The following is a 22,833-nucleotide window of genomic DNA, read 5'->3' as shown; positions in this document are numbered from 1 at the left end:
GGTTGCTTAGCTGCAGGAGTGAGGGCTGGACGTGGAAATGTGGTCACGGGAATCAAGAAAAAAATGGATATCGTGCTGGCATGCTAACCCAAATACTGACGCAAACGTAATTTAAAATACCATTTAACCATTGATTGTTATATCAAGAGGTAACGTTTCTCAATTCGACGAAATCACTAGCTTTGCGCTCTGTTTTCCTGTGTGATTCCACCTTGTTCCAGCCAGCTAAGCTGTACATTAGCAAGCTAACGTTTGTTCACGTAAGTTAGTCAGCTGTGGCTAACTTGCGTGCACACTGGCTCGTCAGATTTTCTAATTAGTATCCAATATGTATCTTTCATCTGTTTGCAGCTAGCCACATAGCTAACGTTACGGTATTCCATTTGGAACAGTAATGATGAGTTACGTATTTGAGTAGCAAACAGCGCTAACGTCAGTCATATCGTAAACTGGTTATAAAGTAAATTAACGGGACAGTAACTTTATTCATCCCAACAACGTTGCATAACGTTACTATTTTTCCCCAGACTAATTTTCCCAGGACATCATTACCTAGGCCCCAGGTTGCTCCTCTCCTTCCCATAATTCTGCCCCAGTGGTCCTTAATTTCAATGAGTAGGAGGGCTGTGGATTCTGGCCCAAGGAAGAAAAGACACCGGTAAGTGGACATTGAACACACATGTACAGGTACTGGGGGTGGCTGGTAGCCTAGCGTTTAGAGCGTGGGCCCATAATTGAAAGATTCCTAGTTCAAATCCCCGAGCAGTCTAGGTGTAAAATCTGTTGATCTGCCCTTGAGCAAGCTACTTAATCCTGATTGCTCCAGGGTTACTGTCAATAATGGCTGATTCCTAGTTGTGACCATAAATACCCTGTAATTTGACCTTTTGATCATTGATTACTATAAAGTCGGTGTTTTAGTTGTATTGTCCATATTCATTGAGAATGTTTTTGCTTTTACTTGTTGATTTAATCCATGCTCCAACTCATTGGAGTACCATTTGATAGATCCAGGTAGTTATTTCAAAGTGCACTGATACCCAAGAAGTATCCACACCATAAATGTTCATACTACTGCTAGTCTTAGTCAAAAATAAAACCCACTTGGACTATAGTGGGTAAGTGTCTTTATAGTTAGTCTTGACTCTTCATAAACAGTGGTGATTATATTTTGAGATGGCATCAGAGAAATGGTGTGCAGTAGATTCTGTTTATTAATGACAAGCCCTTTGCTTTCAATTCTGAAAAACTTCTCATCTCAGTGTCTAGCCCAGAGTTTCTAGATCCTAGTGGAACTTTTCCCACATCCAAGCCTATATCTGTAATCGATAGACTTTTCTGATTTGGAAGTCGTCATTTGCATCGCCGAGCAGTGTCCAAGAAGGAATGTGTCTGTCTGTCAGGAGCTCACTGAGGCAGGAAACTCTGAGGGCCCAGAATATTTTATACAATGTTGCAAGTTTGTTAGCTAGAGTTTCAGGCCAGACAGAGTTAATAGTTGATATGATGTTTCAAGTTCCTTGCAGACAGGCCATGTGTAGCCAATGTGATTTATATATATATTTTTTAATTATCAGGCTATTTTCTACCTGAGAGCTGCAGTGTTTTTATTTGTTGGCTTAATGTAAGCTATTTTTACATATTAACAATGGCGATAGAAGTTCCTTTTAGGTTTGTATAATTTTAATTTAGATAGAATGTTGATTAACCACATGACATTGATTTTTGAGATGAAGACTTTATTATAAATTAAACTGTTCCATGAGAATGTGGATATAAAACTCATAACTGGCACACAGATCGGTAAAAATGGTACGGCAACCTGGCACTCCAAATGGAATAGATTGCCGACCGTTGGTGTAGCCTTTTACTGGCAACATCAGGAGCTTAATGCGGCGGCAGTGTAGCCTAGTGGTTAGAGCATTGGACTAGTAACCGAAAGGTTGCAAGTTCAAATCCCCGAGCTGACAAGGTACAAAATCTGTCGTTCTGCCCCTGAACAGGCAGTTAACCCACTGTTCCTAGGCCGTCATTGAAAATAAGAATTTGCCCTAATCCCTTTGCCATTCCTAAATCATGCAACCTGGTTATACTGTATGTCCATGATATCTAAACCAAAGGATTTCCAAGATTTCCTTTCCTAGTCTGTCGGTCTTGCCAGACATTACGTTAGTCACTGACTCTCAAATCAAATTTATTTGTCACATACACATGGTTAGCAGATGTTAATGCGAGTGTAGCGAAATGCTTGTGCTTCTAGTTCCGACAATGCAGTAATAACCAACGAGTAATCTAACCTAACAATTCCAAAACTACTACCTTATACACACAAGTGGAAAGGGGTAAAGAATATGTACATAAAGATATATGAACGAGTGATGGTACAGAACGGCATAGGCAAGATGCAGTAGATGGTATCGAGTCAAGTATATACAGTGGGGAGAACAAGTATTTGACACATTGCCGATTATGCAGGTTTTCCTACTTACAAAGCATGCAGAGGTCTGTCTTTTTTATTAGGTACACTTCAACTGTGAGAGATGGAATCTAAAACAAAAATCCAGAAAATCACCTATGATTTTTAAATAATTAATTTGCATTTTATTGCATGACATAAGTATTTGATCACCGACCAACCAGTAAGAATTCGGGCTCTCACAGACCTAGTTAGTTTTTCTTTAAGGACCACTCCTGTTCTCCACTCATTACCTGTATTAACTGCACCTGTTTGAACTTGTTATCTGTATAAAAGACACCTGTCCACACATTCAATCAAACAGTCTCCAAACTCTCCACAGTGGCCAAGATCAGAGAGGGTGTAAGGACATCAGGGATAAAATTGTAGACCTGCACAAGGCTGGGACGGGCTACAGGACAATAGGCAAGCAGCTTGGTGAGAAGGCAACAACTATTGGTGCAAGTATTAGAAAATGGAAGAAGTTCAAGATGACGGTCAATCACCCTCTGTCTGGGGCACCATGCAAGATCTCACCTCGTGGGGCATCAATGATCATGAGGAAGGTGAGGGATCAGCCCAGAACTACACGGCAGGACCTGGTCAATGACCTGAAGAGAGCTGGGACCACAACACATTTTTTTATTTCACCTTTATTTAACCAGGTAGGCTAGTTGAGAACAAGTTCTCATTTGCAACTGCGACCTGGCCAAGATAAAGCATAGCAGTGTGAACAGACAACAGAGTTACACATGGAGTAAACAATAAACAAGTCAATAACACAGTAGAAAAAAAAGTCTATGTATATTGTGTGCAAAAGGCATGCGGAGGTAGGCAAATAATTACAATTTTGCAGATAAACACTGGAGTGATAAATGATCAGATGGTCATGTACAGGTAGAGATATTGGTGTGCAAAAGAGCAAATAAATAAAAACAGTATGGGGATGAGGTAGGTAAAATTGGGTGGGCTATTTACCGATGGACTATGTACAGCTGCAGCGATCGGTTAGCTGCTCAGATAGCAGATGTTCGAAGTTGGTGAGGGAGATAAGTCTCCAACTTCAGCGATTTTTGCAATTCGTTCCAGTCACAGGCAGCAGAGAACTGTAATGAAAGGCGGCCAAATGAGGTGTTGGCTTTAGGGATGATCAGTGAGATACACCTGCTGGAGCGCGTGCTACGGGTGGGTGTTGCCATCGTGACCAGTGAGCTGAGATAAGGCGGAGCTTTACCTAGCATGGACTTGTAGATGACCTGGAACCAGTGGGTCTGGCGACGAATATGTAGCGAGGGCCAGCCGACAAGAGCATACAAGTCGCAGTGGTGGGTGGTATAAGGTTCTTTAGTGACAAAACGGATGGCACTGTGATAAACTGCATCCAGTTTGCTGAGTGGAGTGTTGGAAGCTATTTTGTAGATGACGTCGCCGAAGTCGAGGATCGGTAGGATAGTCAGTTTTACTAGGGTAAGTTTGGCGGCGTGAGTGAAGGAGGCTTTGTTGCGGAATAGAAAGCCGACTCTAGATTTGATTTTCGATTGGATATATTTGATATGAGTCTGGAAGGAGAGTGTACAGTCTAGCCAGACACCTAGTTACTTATGGATGTCCACATATTCAAGGTCAGAACCCTCCAGGGTGGTGATACTAGTCAGGTGTGCGGGTGCAGGCAGCGAACGGTTGAAAAGCATGCATTTGGTTTTACTAGCGTTTTAAGAGCAGTTGGAGGCCACGGAAGGAGTTTTGTATGGCATTGAAGCTTGTTTGGAGGTTAGATAGCACAGTGTCCAAGGACGGGCCGGAAGTATATAGAATGGTGTCGTCTGCGTAGAGGTGGATCAGGGAATCGCCTGCAGCAAGAGCAACATCATTGATATATAGAGAGAAAAGAGTCCAGTCCATACATCCATACATGTATTACATAATGATGCAGTAGATTATATAGAGTACAGTATATACATATATCCTACATTATTCATCTCATATGTATGTAAACATTATATTAAGTAGCATTGTTTAAAGTGGCTAGTGATATACACTGCTCAAAAAAAGAGAACACTAAAATAACACATCTTAGATCTGAATGAATGAAAAATTCTTATTAAATACTTTTTTCTTTACATAGTGAATGTGCTGACAACAAAATCACACACAAATTATCAATGGAAATAAAATTTATCAACCCATGGAGGTCTGGATTTGGAGTCACACTCAAAATTAAAGTGGAAAACAACACTACAGGCTTATCCAACTTTTGATGTAATGTCCTTAAAGCAAGTCAAAATGAGGCTCAGTAGTGTGTGTGGCCTCCACGTGCCTGTATGACCTCCCTACAACGCCTGGGCATGCTCCTGATGAGGTGGCGGATGGTCTCCTGAGGGATCTCCTCCCAGACCTGTACTAAAGCATCCGCCAACTCCTTGACAGTCTGTGGTGTGGCGTTGGTGGATGGAGCGAGACATGATGTCCCAGATGTGCTCAATTGGATTCAGGTCTGGGGAACGGGCGGGCCAGTCCATAGCATCAATGCCTTCCTCTTGCAGGAACTGCTGACACACTCCAGCCACATGAGGTCTAGCATTGTCTTGCATTAGGAGGAACCCAGGGCCAACCGCACCAGCATATGGTCTCACAAGGGGTCTGAGGATCTCATCTCGGTACTTAATGGCAGTCAGGCTACCTCTAGCGAGCACATGGAGGGCTGTGCAGCCCCCCAAAGAAATGCCACCCCACACCATGACTGACTCACCGCCAAACCGGTCAAGCTGGAGGATGTTGCAGGCAGCAGAATGTTCTCCACTGCGTCTCCAGACTCGTCTGTTACATGTGCTCCGTGTGAACCTGCTTTCATTTGTGAAGAGCACAGGGCGCCAGTGGCGAATTTGCCAATCTGTTCTCTGGCAAATGCCAAACGTCCTGCACGGTGTTGGGCTGTAAGCACAACCCCCACCTGTGGATGTCGGGCCCTCATACCACCCTCATGGAGTCTGTTTCTGACCGTTTGAGCAGACACATACACATTTGTGACCTGCTGGAGGTCATTTTGCAGGGCTCTGGCAGTGCTCTTCCTGCTCCTCGCACAAAGGCGAAGGTAGCGGTCCTGCTGCTGGGTTGTTGTCCTCCTCCACGTCTCCTGATGTACTGGCCTGTCTCCTGGTAGCGCCTCCATGCTCTAGACACTACACTGACAGACACAGCAAACCTTCTTGCCACAGCTTGCATTGATGTGCCATCCTGGATGAGCTGCACTACCTGAGCCACGTGTGGGTTGTAGACTCCGTCTTATGCTACCACTAGAGTGAAAGCACCGCCAGCATTCAAAAGTGACCAAAACATCAGCTAGGAAGCATAGGAACTGAGAAGTGGTCTGTGGTCACCACCTGCAGAACCACTCCTTTATTTGGGGTGTCTTGCTAATTGCCTATAATTTCCACCTGTTGTCTATTCCATTTGCACAACAGCATGTGAAATTTATTGTCAATCAGTGTTGCTCCCTAGTGGACAGTTTGATTTCACAGAAGTGTGATTGACTTGGAGTTACATTGTGTTGTTTAAGTGTTCCTTTTATTTTGAGCAGTGTATTTTACATCAATTCCCATTATTAAAGTGGCTGAAGTTGAGTCAGTGTGTTGGCAGCAGCCACTCAATGTTAGTGGTGGCTGTTTAACAGTCTGATGGCCTTGAGAAAGAAACTGTTTTTCAGTCTCTCGGTCCCTGCTTTGATGCAGCTGTACTGACCTCGCCTTCTAGGTGATAGCGGGGTGAACAGGCAGTGTGTTGTTTAAGTGTTCCCTTTATTTTGAGCAGTGTATTTTACATCAATTCCCATTATTAAATCAAGGTTGTTGTCCTTGATGATCTTTGTGGCCTTCCTGTGACATCAGGGGGTGTAGGTGTCCTGTAGGGCAGGTAGTTTGCCCCCGGTGATGCGTTGTGCAGACCTCACTACCCTCTGGAGAGCCTTGCGGTTGTGGGCGGAGCAGTTGCAGTACCAGGCGGTGATACAGCCCGACAGGATGCTCTCGATTGTGCATCTGTAAAAGTTTGGGAGTGCTTTTGGTGACAAGCTGAATTTCTTCAGCCTCCTGAGGTTGAAGAGGCGCTGCTGCACCTTCTTCACAACGCTGACTGTGTGAGTGGACCAATTCAGTTTGTCTGTGATGTGTACGCCGAGGAACTTAACTCACTACCCTCTCCACTACTGTCCCATCGATGTGGATAGGGGGGTACTCCCTCTGCTGTTTCCTGAAGTCCACAATCATCTCCTTAGTTTTGTTGACGTTGAGTATGAGGTTATTTTCCTGACACCACACTCCGAGGGCCCTCCCCTCCTCCCTGTAGGCAGTCTCGTCGTTGTTGGTAATCAAGCCTAACACTGTAGTGTCGTCCGCAAACTTGATGATTGAGTTGGAGGCGTGCATGGCCATGCAGTCGTGGGTGAACAGGGAGTACAGGAGAGGGCTGAGAACGCACCCTTGTGGGGCCCCAGTGTTGAGGATCAGCGGGGTGGAGATGTTGTTACCTACCCTCACCACCTGGGGGCGGCCCGTCAGGAAGTCCAGTACCCAGTTGCACAGGGCGGGATCGAGACCCAGGGTCTCGAGCTTGATGACGAGTTTGGAGGGTACTATGGTGTTAATTTCTTGAAACTCCCCATCCCGGATCCGGGATCGTGACTAAAGCCTCAGGCTCATTAGCATAACGCAACGTTAATGATTTCTGAAAATCGCAAATAAAATGAAAATAATGCGCCTACTCTCAAGCTTAGCCTTTTCTTAACAACACTGTCATCTCAGATTTTCAAAATATGCTTTTGAACCATAGCAATTCACTAATTTGTGTAAGAGTATGCTAAGCTAGCTTAGCATTTTGAGTAGCATTTAGCACGCAACATTTTCACAAAAACCAGATAACCAAATAAATAAAATCATTTACCTTTGAAGAGCTTTGGATGTTTTCAATGAGGAGACTCTCAGTTACATACCAAATGAGCAGTTTTTCCTGAACGCGCTTTTGTGTAGGAGAAATCGCTCCGTTTTGTACATCACATTTGGCTACCGAAACAAACCGAAAATTCAGTCACCTACAACGTCAAACTTTTTCCGAATTAACTCCATAATATCGACCGAAACATGGCAAACGTTGTTTGGAATCAATCCTCAAGGTGTTTTTTCACATATCTCTTCATTGATATATCGTTCGTGGAAGCCTGCATTCTTCTCTGAATTCTGTGGAAAAATACTTGCAGCTGACTTTTGCGCACCAATTTCGGCGCAGGACACCGGGCGGACACCTGGTAAATGTGGTCTCTTGGTTTTGCCTGTAGCTCACGTTCTAGGGCACGCACAGAAAATATCTTTGCAGTTCTGGAAACGTCAGAGTGTTTTCTTTCCACAGCTACCAATTATATGCATAGTCGAGCATCTTTTTGTGACAAAATATTGCGCTTAAAACGGGCACGTCTTTTTATCCAAAAATGATATAGCGCCCCCAGAGTTTCAACAGGTTAAATGCTGAGTTGTTGTCGATGAACAGCATTCTCACATAGGTATTCATCTTGTCCAGATGGGTTATGGCAGTGTTCAGTGTGGTTGAGATTGCATCGTCTGTGGACCTATTTGGGCGGTAAGCAAATTGCGGTGGGTCTAGGGTGTCAGTCAGGTAGGGTGGAGGTGATATGGTCCTTGACTCTCAAAGCACTTCATGATGACGGAAGTGAGGGCTTCGGGACAGTAGTCGTTTAGCTCAATTACCTTAGCTTTCTTGGGAACAGGGACAATGGTGGCCCTCTTGAAGCATGTGGGAACAGCAGACTGGGATAAGGATTGATTGAATATGTCCGTAAACACACCAGCCAGCTGGTCAGCGCATGCTCTGAGGACGCGGCTGGGGATGCCGTCTGGGCCTGCAGCCTTGCGAGGGTTAACACGTTTAAATGTTTTACTCACATCGCCTGCAGTGAAGGTGAGTCCGCATGTTTTGGTAGCGGGCCGTGTCAGTGGCACTGTATTGTTCTCAAAGCTGGCAAAAAGGTTATTTAGTCTACCTGGGAGCAAAACATCCTGGTCCGTGACGGGGCTGGTTTTCTTTTTGTAATCCGTGATTGACTGTAGACCCTGCCACATACCTCTTGTCTGAGCTGTTGAATTGTGACTCTACTTTGTCTCTATACTGACGCTTAGCTTGTTTGATTGCCTTGCGGAGGGAATAGCTACACTGTATTCGGTCATGTTTCCGGTCACCTTGCCCTGGTTAAAAGCAGTGATTCGCACTTTCAGTTTCATGCGAATGCTGCCATCAATCCACGGTTTCTGATTTGGAAATGTTTTAATTGTTGCTATGGGAACGACATCTTCAATACACTTTCTAATGAACTCGCTCACCGAATCAGCGTATTCGTCAATGTTGTTGTTGGACGCAGTGTGGAACATCCCAGTCCACGTGATGGAAGCAGTCATGGAGCGTGGAATCAGATTGGTCGGACCAGCGTAGAACAGACCTTAGTGCGGGAGCTTATTGTTTTAGTCTCTGTCTATAAGGAAAGAAGCAACAAAATGGAGTCGTGGTCAGCTTTTCCGAAAGGAGGGCGGGGGAGGGCCTTATATGCGTTGCGGAAGTTAGAATAGCAATGATCCAAATTTTTACCAGCCCTGGTTGCGCAATCTATATGCTGATATAATTTAGGGAATCTTGTTTTCAGATTAGCCTAGTTAACCTCTAGCGACGAGCAATCCCGTACCCGGGAGCGTAATCATAGCCTCAAGTGCATTACCATAACGCAACGTTTCCTATTCATGAAAATCGCAAATGAAATGAAATAAATATATTGAAACGCAAGCTTAGCCTTTTTTGTTAACAACACTGTCATCTCAGATTTTCAAAATATGCGTTACAGCCAACGCTAGACAAGCATTTGTGTAAGATTAGCATGGCATAATGCTTTGCTAGGCTGTGCTGGCAGCAGGCAACATTTTCACAAAAATAAGAAAAGCAACCAAATTAAATCATTTAACTTTGAAGAACTTCAGATGCTTTCACTCAGGAGACTCCCAGTTAGATAGCAAATGTTCCTTTTTTCCAAAATAATATTTCTGTAGGCGAAAAACGTAATGTCTGTTCACCCTGCTTGGCTGAGAAATCGACCGAAAATACTTTGGCGTTATCGTTGAACTTTTTTCAAAATTTGCTCCATATTATCGACAGAAACACGGCAAATGTTGTTTAGGATCCATCCTCAAGGTGTTTTTAACATGTATTCGATAAAATATCCGTGGAGGCTGTTGATTTCTCATAAGAAACGATTGGAAAAATGGCTACCTCAGTATTTTTACGCAAGGTTTTCTGCGGGAGACACATTTACATACATTTACATTTAAGTCATTTAGCAGACGCTCTTATCCAGAGCGACTTACAAATTGGTGAATTCACCTTCTGACATCCAGTGGAACAGCCACTTTACAATAGTGCATCTAAATCATTAAGGGGGGGGGTGAGAAGGATTACTTATCCTATCCTAGGTATTCCTTGAAGAGGTGGGGTTTCAGGTGTCTCCGGAAGGTGGTGATTGACTCCGCTGTCCTGGCGTCGTGAGGGAGTTTGTTCCACCATTGGGGGGCCAGAGCAGCGAACAGTTTTGACTGGGCTGAGCGGGAACTGTACTTCCTCAATGGTAGGGAGGCGAGCAGGCCAGAGGTGGATGAACGCAGTGCCCTTGCTTGGGTGTAGGGCCTGATCAGAGCCTGGAGGTACTGCGGTGCCGTTCCCCTCACAGCTCCGTAGGCAAGCACCATGGTCTTGTAGCGGATGCGAGCTTCAACTGGAAGCCAGTGGAGAGAGCGGAGGAGCGGGGTGACGTGAGAGAACTTGGGAAGGTTGAACACCAGACGGGCTGCGGCGTTCTGGATGAGTTGTAGGGGTTTAATGGCACAGGCAGGGAGCCCAGCCAACAGCGAGTTGCAGTAATCCAGACGGGAGATGACAAGTGCCTGGATTAGGACCTGCGCCGCTTCCTGTGTGAGGCAGGGTCGTACTCTGCGGATGTTGTAGAGCATGAACCTACAGGAACGGGCCACCGCCATGATGTTGGTTGAGAACGACAGGGTGTTTTGTCCAGGATCACGCCAAGGTTCTTAGCGCTCTGGGAGGAGGACACAATGGAGTTGTCAACCGTGATGGCGAGATCATGGAACGGGCAGTCCTTCCCCGGGAGGAAGAGCAGCTCCGTCTTGCCGAGGTTCAGCTTGAGGTGGTGATCCGTCATCCACACTGATATGTCTGCCAGACATGCAGAGATGCGATTCGCCACCTGGTCATCAGAAGGGGGAAAGGAGAAGATTAATTGTGTGTCGTCTGCATAGCAATGATAGGAGAGACCATGTGAGGTTATGACAGAGCCAAGTGACTTGGTGTATAGCGAGAATAGGAGAGGGCCTAGAACAGAGCCCTGGGGGACACCAGTGGTGAGAGCGCGTGGCGAGGAGACAGATTCTCGCCACGCCACCGCCGCGCCGGAGATGCCCAACTCGGAGAGGGTGGAGAGGAGGATCTGATGGTTCACAGTATCGAAGGCAGCCGATAGGTCTAGAAGGATGAGAGCAGAGGAGAGAGAGTTAGCTTTAGCAGTGCGGAGCGCCTCCGTGATGCAGAGAAGAGCAGTCTCAGTTGAATGACTAGTCTTGAAACCTGACTGATTTGGATCAAGAAGGTCATTCTGAGAGAGATAGCGGGAGAGCTGGCCAAGGACGGCACGTTCAAGAGTTTTGGAGAGAAAAGAAAGAAGGGATACTGGTCTGTAGTTGTTGACATCGGAGGGATCGAGTGTAGGTTTTTTCAGAAGGGGTGCAACTCTCGCTCTCTTGAAGACGGAAGGGACGTAGCCAGCGGTCAGGGATGAGTTGATGAGCGAGGTGAGGTAAGGGAGAAGGTCCCCGGAAATGGTCTGGAGAAGAGAGGAGGGGATAGGGTCGAGCGGGCAGGTTGTTGGGCGGCCGGCCGTCACAAGAAGCGAGATTTCATCTGGAGAGAGAGGGGAGAAAGAGGTCAGAGCACAGGGTAGGGCAGTGTGAGCAGAACCAGCGGTGTCGTTTGACTTAGCAAACGAGGATCGGATGTCGTCGACCTTCTTTTCAAAATGGTTGACGAAGTCATCTGCAGAGAGGGAGGAGGGGGGGGGGAGGGGGAGGAGGCAAAGAGCTTCCTAGGGTTAGAGGCAGATGCTTGGAATTTAGAGTGGTAGAAAGTGGCTTTAGCAGCAGAGACAGAGGAGGAAAATGTAGAGAGGAGGGAGTGAAAGGATGCCAGGTCCGCAGGGAGGCGAGTTTTCCTCCATTTCCGCTCGGCTGCCCAGAGCTCTGTTCTGTGAGCTCGCAATGAGTCATCGAGCCACGGAGCGGGAGGGGAGGACCGAGCCGGCCTGGAGGATAGGGGACATAGAGAGTCAAAGGATGCAGAAAGGGAAGAGAGGAGGGTTGAGGAGGCAGAATCAGGAGAAAGGTTGGAGAAGGTATGAGCAGAGGGAAGAGATGATAGGATGGAAGAGGAAAGAGTAGCGGGGGAGAGAGAGCGAAGGTTGGGACGGCGCGATACCATCCGAGTAGGGGCAGTGTGGGAAGTGTTGGATGAGAGCGAGAGGGAAAAGGATACAAGGTAGTGGTCGGAGACTTGGAGGGGAGTTGCAGTGAGGTTAGTGGAAGAACAGCATCTAGTAAAGATGAGGTCGAGCGTATTGCCTGCCTTGTGAGTAGGGGGGGAAGGTGAGAGGGTGAGGTCAAAAGAGGAGAGGAGTGGAAAGAAGGAGGCAGAGAGGAATGAGTCAAAGGTAGACGTGGGGAGGTAAAATTCGCCCAGGACTGTGAGAGGTGAGCCGTCCTCAGGAAAGGAGCTTATCAAGGCATCAAGCTCATTGATGAACTCTCCGAGGGAACCTGGAGGGCGATAAATGATAAGGATGTTAAGCTTGAAAGGGCTGGTAACTGTGACAGCATGGAATTCATAGGAGGAGATAGATAGATGGGTAAGGGGGGAGAGAGAATGACCACTTGGGAGAGATGAGGATCCCGGTGCCACCACCCCGCTGACCAGAAGCTCTCGGGGTGTGCGAGAACACGTGGGCGGACGAAGAGAGAGCAGTAGGAGTAGCAGTGTTATCTGTGGTGATCCATGTTTCCGTCAGTGCCAGGAAGTCGAGGGACTGGAGGGAGGCATAGGCTGAGATGAACTCTGCCTTGTTGGCCGCAGATCGGCAGTTCCAGAGGCTACCGGAGACCAGGAACTCCACGTGGGTCGTGCGCGCTGGGACCACCAGATTAGGGTGGCCGCGGCCATGGTGTGGAGCGTTTGTATGGTCTGTGCAGAGAGGAGAGAACAGGGATGGATAGACACATAGTTAACAGGGTACAGAAGAGGCTACGCTAATGCAAAGGAGATTGGAATGACAAGTGGACTACACGTCTCGAATGTTCAGAAAGTTAAGCTTACGTAGCAAGAATCTTATTGACTAAAATGATTGAAATGATACAGTACTGCTGGAGTAGGCTAGCTGGTAGTGGCTGCGATGTTGACACTACACTAATCAAGTCGTTCCGTCGAGTGTAATAGTTTCTACAGTGCTGCTATTCGGGGGCTAGCTGGCTAGCTAGCAGGTTAATTGCGTTACGTTACTTTAAAAGAACGACAATAGCTGGCTAGCTAACCTAGAAAATCGCTCTAGGCTACACAATTGTCTTAGATACAAAAAAGACGGCTATGTAGCTAGCTAGCTACGATCAAACAAAACAAACCGTTGTACTGTAATAGTTACTACAGTGCTGCTATTCAGGGGCTAGCTGGCTAGCTACGTTAGAAGAACGACAATAGCTGGCCAGCTAACCTAGAAAATCGCTCTAGACTACACAATTGTCTTAGATACAAAGACGGCTATGTAGCTGGCTAGCTACGATCAAACAAATCAAACCGTTGTACTGTAATGAAGTGAAATGAAAATGTGATACTACCTGTGGAGCGACGCGGAATGTTGACCGGGTAGTTGGAGTTCAATTCGGTAGAGGTTGGCTAGCTGTTGGCTAGCTAGCTAGCAGCATTTCCTACGTTAAGGACGACAAATAGCTGGCTAGCTAACCTCGGTAAATTAAGATAATCACTCTAAGTCTACACACTCTAAACTGCACAATTATCTTGGATACGAAGACAGCGAAGACAACTATGTAGCTAGCTGACACTACGCTAATCGAGTCGTTCAGTTGAGTGTAATAGTTTCTACAGTGCTAGTGGACAGTGGATGTTAGCTAGCTGCTTGGCTAGCTGCTGGGCAGATACGTTAGGACGACGAAATACGATAATTATGCAATTGTCGTTGATACAAAGACGGCTATGTAGCTGGCTAAGAAGAAATTGCTAAGATTAGACAAATCAAACCGTTGTACTATAACGAAATGTAATGAAAAGTTATACTACCTGCGGACCGAAGTGTAGATGCGACCGCTCGCTCCAACCGGAACAGGAAGACACCATGCACCATGCGTCCACTCGCCCTATATGGTCTCTTACAGCCATCCTCCAATGGAAATGCCTAAAACGACATCACAATGCTGCAGACACCTTGGGGAAAACGTGGAAAATGTAAGCTGACTCCTAGCTCCTTCACAGCCATAAAAGGAGTCATTGGCATGAGGCGGTTTCAAAAAATGCGGCACTTCCTGATTGAATTTTTATCTGGGTTTCGCCTGTAACATCAGTTCTGTGGCACTCACAGACAATATCTTTGCAGTTTTGGAAACGTCAGTGTTTTCTTTCCAAAGCTGTCAATTATATGCATAGTCAAGCATCTTTTCATGACAAAATATCTTGTTTAAAACGGGAATGTTTTTCATCCAAAAATTAAAATGGCGCCCCCTATATCCAAGAAGTTAAAATCCCCAGCTTCAATGAATGCAGCCTCAGGATATGTGGGTTCCAGTTTGCAAAGAGTCAAATGAAGTTTTTCAGAGCCATCGATGTGTCTGCTTGGGGGGAACATATACAGCTGTGATTATCATCGAAGAGTATTCCCTTGGTAGATAATGCGGTCGACATTTGATTGTGAGGAATTCTAAATCAGGTGAACAGAAGGACTTGATACGCCCCCACCCCTCTTCTTACCAGAAATATGTTTGTTTCTGTCGGCGCGATGCGTGAAGAAACCAGCTGGCTGCACCGATTCCGTTAGCATCTCTCGAGTGAGCCATGTTTCCGTGAAGCGAAGAACGTTACAGTCTCTGATGTCCCTCTGGAATGCTACCCTTGCTCGGATTTCATCAACCTTGTTGTCAAGAGACTGGACATTGGCGAGAAGTATGCTAGGGAGTGGTGTGCGACGTGCCCGTCTCCGGAGCCTGACCAGAAGACCGCTTCGTTTCCCTCTTTTACGACGTCTTTGTTTTGGGTCGCAGGCTGGGATCCATTCTGTTGTCCTGGGTGAAAGGCAGAACACAGGATCCGCTTCGGGAAAGTCATATTCCTTGTCGTACTGATGGTGTGTTGACGTTGCTCTTATATTCAGTAGTTCTTCCCGACTGTATGTAATGAAACCTAAGATTACCTGGGGTACCAATGTAAGAAATAACACGTAAAAAAACAAACTGCATCGTTTCCTAGGAACGCGCTGCGGCAATCTCTTGTCAGTCAGTGTAGCCTACCGAATCGCATTGGTGAGAGCTGTTCATTTGGCTTCCTAATTTGTATAGGCTACTGGTAGGCCTAGGATTTGGGGGTCGATTATCTGCAGATAAATTATGAAAACATTAGATGACGATTGTGAATCATCACAGCAGGAACAATAGGTAGTGGAGAGCCTAATTCTGGTGTAAATATGATAATTAGGGCCCTCACGGAATCCAGGCATTAAAACGGAATTCAACAATATTCAACAATGTATTGATATTAATAAACTACATTTATTGAAAATGATTTAATCTGTCCAAATGTATCATAAGACATCAACAGAATGCATCAGTGATTTCTTATTTCCTGCAACTTTCTGAAGAGGCAACAAGAATACCCCTGTCTGTGTGTGTGATGCACGTCTACCACATTGTGTAGTCGTTAAGGATGATGCTAATGAAAACGGTTGTCTGGTAGATGGAGACTTCCTCAATTAAATGTTAACTACTAAGTAGACTATGCATACCTGGCAGAATGATATCATGACTATTTTCATCAATCCAGTGGGTATTTGTTTTGCACACTCTACCATCACAATAACACCAGGAAACAAAAGCCTATTTAATCTATTTTGAATTCAGGCTGTAACAGCAAAATGTGGAATAAGTCAATGCACTGTATATACAGGTTGTTTATTTTGAACATGATTGAGAACTAAGCAATAAGATATCGACCCTACTGTTACGCTTGTTTACACTGAGCTGCACTGAAGTCGGAAGGCAATCATGGGTACATAAAGACACCTTCTCGATGGAGCAGTGTGGATAAAGGTACAATTTGGATAACAACAGTGGCATATCCCATCCCTGCACCGACGTACGTTTTCCAATCAATATCTCACGCCGGCTCCACAGTGTCTTAATGTAACCTTTATTGCGTTTCGACCCCAGTGCAGCTTCATGTAAACAAGGGTAACGGTAGGGAAGATATGTTCTGGCAAATTGAATTCTATACTTTTTTCTTTGAGGGTGTTACATGTCGTTTTATAATCCTGCACGTGGGTTGGCATGTAGGTTGGCATGTTGGTTTGTACTCTGTAGGCTTACCATTTCCTCACCGGTGTTGCAGGTTGTAGTTGGATCTGGAGATGTGCCATGGGCTACGACGTTACCCGGTTCCAGGGGGAAGTGGATGAGGACCTGCTGTGCCCCATCTGCAGTGGAGTCCTGGAGGAGCCCGTGCAGGTCAGTGACATGCACATCTGTACCATTTCAGCCATTGGAGAAGCAGTGCATTTCAATGTTTTTAAAAATCAGTGCTGCCTCAGTCACTGACAAATAAGGAATTGTCAGCGTGTTGTGACTTCAGTTCCATTTCAGTCAAATAGGATCCAGTTCTTCTCAACACGTTGACCACACACATGCTGTTCGATTTGTCGTAGAGAAAGGAGAAAAAGGACATTTCAATCCTGTTGGCCGTGCGCAGGCCATTTATTTTGTGATGCTAAAAAGATGGTTATCATCTTGTCCGAAGTGCTCGTGATAAGCTGTTCTTGCATTTCTATATACATTATATCACTAGACTTGTAATTTAATTATATATGATGACGCTCCATTGATGAAGATCCAATGCTTGTATGGGGGGGGTGGGAGCAATAACAGACATAACAGACATCTGAGAATGGGCTAAATCGCGTCTTGGCCAGGAAGGGTATGGGCAGAGGGAGGAGAGCTTACAGGATAATCAACTTTTAGAGGGATGCAGTGACAGCAATGGGAGAGGACAGAAGATAGAGGGAAGAAGGAAATATGGAGAGATAAGCTCTGAAGGAAGGTTTGTCCATTCTTGTTCTAGATGAATGAGAAGAGCCTTATGTTTGTAATGGTGTGTAAAGATGGTGTAGGTAATCAGGATAGAAGAAGTGAGTGGCGATGCTTTGTCCTGTTAATGTAAATAAAGCATAGGGTTGCTAACATAACGATCTCCCAAATCGAGACCAACCATGAGGTGAGTAGCTTTAAATAGACACACTTGAAGAGGATGGCATTGTTTTCCTACATGTCTGCCCTTGGAGCAAATGGTTGCTGGATTGTGCTTTTTATAGTACAAAACACTTTTTCCAGCCTAGGGATTGGTCAATTGGTGTTATTAGTGTTCTTTGTTTTGCACTGTTTTTAGGAGTGAGTGATTGCATCTGTGTCTGTGGGCAAATGTGTTGGTAGGTTAATTCAGCAAGGAGCTAGTGTGACTGTTCAGCGTCACTTCCAGTCAATGTAGCCTATGCATTCAGAGCTGTCCTTGGACTTTGTGCAGAATGCTGGTACAGGAATGTGGACAGTACTATGTGGACATAGTATACTGAGAGAGAGAGGGAAGAATTGGAATTCAGTTTGCCTAGCATCTGCACTCAGCTGTGTGATGATAATTTATACTCCCTCTGGGGCCCCAGTGTGAATCAGCAGCTTTGCAGCACAGAACCCCACTGAGATGGGAAGAACCAGAACTAGGACTGTGTCTGTAATGGCACCCTATTCCCTATAATGCACTACTTTTGACCAGGGCCTCGGTCAAAACTTGTGCACTGTATAGGGAATAGGATGCCATTTGCAACTTACCCAGGGACTGCATGAGGAACAGAGGGCAAGAAGGTTCAGGATCTTGGGGATTCATTGCTACCAGTAGCTTTCTTCCTGACACACCCAGGAACTGCAATGGGAATGGCAATTGTATCTAGCAGAAACTAGTCGGCACGTCGCTAGTTTAGCATCATGCACTGATGTCATCAGTACCGTCACCCCTGCGTTGATGAGCACTTCACCCACAGCAGAACTGCTATACTTCATGCTCTCTGCCTCTGGTTAGGGCTGGGCAATATATTCATTCAAATGTATGGTTTTGCACAGTATTCCAAAGGCCTGTATTGCAAGAATTGTGTTTTTATTTATGAAAATGTCAGTTTGTTCTCATGTTTTCTTTTTGGTCTCGTCTCCTCCACTCTTTCTGTGCTGTGTGCACCTTCCCATTTACTTACACACACACACACACACACACACACACACACACACACACACACACGCCCCTCCCAAACACAACAAGCCCCTCCCTCTGCCACTTACAACAATAACAAAGAGGAGCGATCGCTTCTTCCTCTGTGACCAGCAGTTTCAGCTCGCTATTTGAGATTTGGTCTAACAGAATGGACACCGAAACATATGGAGACATTATTTAACTGTAAGAAAGAAGTGAACATTTCTAAAGATATCCTTTTTATGTTTATAACAGGAGTATCAATGAACACTTAGTTTGTTGCGCGTGCATTGCTGTACCACTACCATTAACTCGTTCTCATTCTGAGAAATAAGGTCGGCCACTTGATTTCAGCATCTGAACAAAGTGAAGAGGCTAGCATACTGTTTAAACAGTTAGAGACAGACAGAAGGTTGCATTCATAACAATTGAACTGTCCTACCTTGTTAGCTAGCAAATAGATCCAGGTTGGCTAGACTTAACATAAAGATTACCTGGCAACTCACTAGCATGTGGGCTTGAGATTGTTTATGAGACCTGTTTTAATTTTCTATAATGCCCGCTACAAGAAGTTAGTCATTATTGGTGAATGCGCATAATTCATGGTTCTGGTTAAATTTGTAACAAAAAGATATTTTCAAATCAGTGATTATTGCAAAAAAGCTTCTTTTCATTTTTTCTTCTTAATTATTCTGATAAAATAATGTAATTATTAGTAGGTCTTACAGTTGTGGAAGGCTTACATTTAGTCTAGAAATTATTTCACACGCCCTGCCTTCATTCATTATTGTTGACTGTTTTAAATGCAGTGTATTTTACCTTTTAATTGTACAACAAAGCTTGCTCTGAGTGTACAAGACATTAGGAACATCTTCCTAATATTGAATTGCACCCCTTTTTGCCCACAGAAAAGTCACAATTCATCGGCCGTGGACTCTACAAGGTGTCAAGCATTCCCCAGGAATGCTGGCCCATGTTGACTCCAAAGCTTCCCACAGTTGTGTAAAGTTGGCGGGGTGTCCTTTGGGTGGTAGACCATTCTTAGTCCACACGGAAAACTGTTGAGCGTGAAAAACCTAGCGGTGTTGCAGTTCTTGACACACTCAAACCGGAGCGCCTGGCACCTATTACTATACCCCTTTCAATGGCACTTAAATCTTTTGTGTTGTAATTTCTTTCTCAATTGTCTCAAGGCTTAAAAATCCATCTTTTACGTCTCCTCTCCTTCAACTACACTGATTGGTGGATTTTTAAGTGAAATCAATAAGGGATCATAGACTGACCAGGTGAATCAAGGTGAAAGCTATGTCATGGAAAGGACAGGTTATTTTTTTTGTACACCCAGTGTATTCCGTGAATCGCCCATAAGTTTGAAAAAATTGAGATGATTTTTCGGCAATATCGCCCAACCCTGCCTCTAGTCATTCCAATAATTTGACATTTTAATCGGAATGTCTCTCTCTGTCAAAACATGTGTCACGCCTTGGTCTTAGTATTTTGTGTTTTAGTTTATTAGTTAGTCAGTCCAGGGTGTGACATGGGTTTATTATGTATTGTAGTTTCGTATTGGGGTTTGTAGTATTTGGGATTGTAGCTGATTAGGGGTGTGTGTGTTTAATAGGTTTGGCTGCCTGAGGCGGTTCTCAATCGGAGTCAGGTGATTCTCGTTGTCTCTGATTGGGAACCGTATTTAGGTAGCCTGGGTTTCGCTTTACATTTCGTGGGTGATTGTTCCTGTCTCTGTGTTAGTTTCACCAGTCAGGCTGTAATAGGTTTCACGTTCCGTTGTTTTGTATTTATTTTGTTATTTCATGTATAGTTGTTTTGTTTGTTTCACTATTAAACATGAGTAACTTACACGCTGCATTTCGGTCCGACTCTCTTTCAACAAAAGAAGAACGTCGTTACAACATGTTTTAACAGAAAAATTGTCATATTATACATTTTATTTTATCAACTGAAAATCTATTTTTAACAACACAGTGCTTTTTCACCGGAGTGGGTCTTTGTTTGCTGTCCCTTTCTTCCTACGTGTGTGACACTCCTTCCATCCTTAGGCCCCTCACTGCGAGCACGCCTTCTGCAATGCCTGCATCACCCAGTGGTTCTCCCAGCAGCAGATATGCCCCGTGGACCGCAGCGTGGTGACGCTGGCCCACCTGCGCCCCGTGCCCCGCATCATGCGCAACATGCTGTCCAAGCTGCAGATCAACTGCGACAACGCTGGCTTCGGTTGCACCGCCGTGCTGCGCCTTGACCAGCTGCAGTCGCACCTCAGGGACTGCCAGCACAACCCCAAAAGGCCCTTCCAGTGCGAGCAGGGCTGCGGGTGAGTGGGGTTGGCTCCAACAAAGGGGTTTCTCAAGGCTCTATTTTAGAGCATGTTTTGCTAATCCTTTATATATATTATGTAGGCAAAGCTGTTTAACTGTAAACTTCATCTATATGAGGGAGTATGAGCACAACCCCAAGAGTGGCGCAAGAATCGGATTGGGAAAGTCTGCTGTAGGCGAGTGGTGCTACGACAGTAGCTCTGGGTTAGTGGGTCAACAGGGCTGTGGGGGTAGGGTATTGACTAAAGGTTGTAGTTTACTGGGGCTGTAGGTGAGTCGGCTGAGCAGCTGTTATGTCCTCCCTACGTCCCTTCAGACTGGAGATGCCTAAAGACGAGGTGTCCAGCCACAACTGCATCAAACACCTGCGCAGCGTGGTGCAGCAACAGCAGGGCAAGGTCACCGACCTGGACAAGACTGCTGCTGAACACAAGCACCAGCTAGCAGAGCAGGTCTGCGTGTGTGTCTGCAGTTATACGTGTGTGTGCGTCAGGGTGTATTTGTGTATGTGTGTTTTCACGCGTGTGTGTGTCAGTGCTTGTACATCCGAGTGTTTGTGTGATGTTGCGGCAGCGTGGTCTGCAAGCCCAGTGTGATGTCTCCTCCCTGCCTCCAGAAACGGGACATCCAGCTGTTGAAGGCATACATGAGAGCCATCCGCAGTGCCAACCCCAACCTGCAGAACCTCGAAGAGACCATTGAGTACAATGAGATCCTGGAGTGAGTGGATTATTAAGCACTGTGGTGCAATACTCAATTGCACAGAACACTTTACAATCAGACAGTTTAACTTACTACGCTGCATCATTTTCCACCTTTTTTAGGCATAATTAAAGTGATAATTATAGAGCTGGGCGATATAGACAAATCCTTATCGTAATAATTTGTTTGAATTGATGCGATAACGATAAATGGAACAATAAGTTTATAACATTAATGTGCACCAGTTTTAGTTTTTCTTCCCTTTAAATTATTTCTAGCTATTAGTTTGATGGTTGTGGTATCCATCAACTTATTTCATTTCAAACTTCACATTTATCAAGTATAGGATACTTATTGTAATGAACAATATCAGCAAAAGGCCTGTGATAAGTGTTCTGTATGGTCGGTGTTGATCACTTCCGGTTTATCGTCCCATTTCTATATGATTATAATAACTATGTATTAGGACACATCTAGTTGTTATTACATGATTGAAATAGCCATCATAATATCCCAGTCCCACCTCTCATCCTCTCCTCAACTTCCCCTCCTAGGTGGGTGAACTCCCTCCAGCCAGCGCGCGTCACCCGCTGGGGCGGCATGATCTCGACACCGGACGCTGTCCTCCAGGCGGTCATCAAGCGCTCACTCATTGACAGTGGCTGCCCGCCTTCCATCGTCAACGACCTGATCGAGAACGCCCATGAGAGGAACTGGCCCGCCGGCCTGGCCACGCTGGAGACGCGGCAGATGAACCGGCGCTACTATGAGAATTACGTGGCCAAGCGTGTCCCCGGGAAACAAGCAGTGGTGGTGATGGCCTGTGAGAACCAGCATATGGGTGAGGACATGATCCTGGAGCCAGGCCTGGTCATGATCTTCGCCCACGGGGTGGAGGAGATACTATGACCCGGCTGAGGGTGGTGGAGAGCAGAGGGGAGACTTCTGACTGACCTGAACTGAGTAGAGGAGGGAGCAGGGGATGCTGTAACACTACGGTTGCATCCCAAATGGTACCCTGTTCCTTATGGGCCCTGTTCAAAAGTAGTGCACTATAAAGGGAATAGGGTGCCTATAAGATAGTAAGAGGAGGGGAAGAGCCAATGGGGGGGGGGTACGGTGCTGAATGTAAATGCAGTGTGTTTTATCACATTTTGGGGGGAAGGACCCATTTACATTTTCCATCATTACAGTATCACATTTAATATGGTATCACCTTCCCCTTTGTCGACAACAGACCTTGTTCATCCTCGCGATGCGGAGCTAATCAGGAATGCCCTTGTTCATCCTCGGGATGCGGAGCTAATCAGGAATGCCCATGTTCATCCTCGGGATGCAGAGCTAATCAGGAATGCCCATGTTCATCCTCGGGATGCGGAGCTAATCAGGAATGCCCATGTTCATCCTCGCGATGCGGAGCTAATCAGGAATGCCCATGTTCATCCTCGGGATGCGGAGCTAATCAGGAATGCCCATGTTCATCCTCGCGATGCGGAGCTAATCAGGAATGCCCTTGTTCATCCTCGGGATGCGGAGCTAATCAGGAATGTCACTTCTGGTAGGAGTAGAAGATGGACAGTGAAGACTTGGAACTTTCTTTTGGTTTGAGTTTCACACCTTGTGTGTTTTTTGATGTTATTGTTGTATATGATTTATCTGAGTTAGAGTCCTGTGTTTGAA

At 45.6% G+C, this 22,833-nt stretch overlaps 1 protein-coding gene across 4 annotated transcripts; it reads left to right on the top strand.

Moving 5' to 3' along the window:
• The first annotated feature begins 7 nt into the window (after positions 1-7).
• On the top strand, positions 8-22,250 carry LOC135541804 (E3 ubiquitin-protein ligase NRDP1-like). Of its 4 annotated transcripts, none has more exons than XM_064968201.1 (8): positions 8-106; positions 528-658; positions 2,799-3,021; positions 16,220-16,335; positions 20,176-20,447; positions 20,768-20,903; positions 21,068-21,171; positions 21,708-22,250. In XM_064968201.1, the coding sequence occupies exons 3-8, from the start codon at positions 2,931-2,933 to the stop codon at positions 22,060-22,062; spliced, it is 1,074 nt and encodes a 357-aa protein (XP_064824273.1). In that variant the 5' UTR covers positions 8-106; positions 528-658; positions 2,799-2,930; the 3' UTR covers positions 22,063-22,250. The 4 variants fall into 4 exon arrangements, with proteins under 4 accessions (XP_064824273.1, XP_064824272.1, XP_064824271.1 ...); XM_064968200.1 differs by having other exon boundaries at positions 8-149; XM_064968199.1 differs by having other exon boundaries at positions 8-260.
• The last annotated feature ends 583 nt before the right edge of the window (positions 22,251-22,833 follow it).

Source organism: Oncorhynchus masou, chromosome 6, assembly GCF_036934945.1.
Source record: "Oncorhynchus masou masou isolate Uvic2021 chromosome 6, UVic_Omas_1.1, whole genome shotgun sequence".
Taxonomy (NCBI): Eukaryota; Metazoa; Chordata; class Actinopteri; order Salmoniformes; family Salmonidae; genus Oncorhynchus; species Oncorhynchus masou.
The sequence above is the reverse complement of the archived record's forward strand: the minus strand, read 5'-3'. Positions and strand labels throughout refer to the sequence as shown.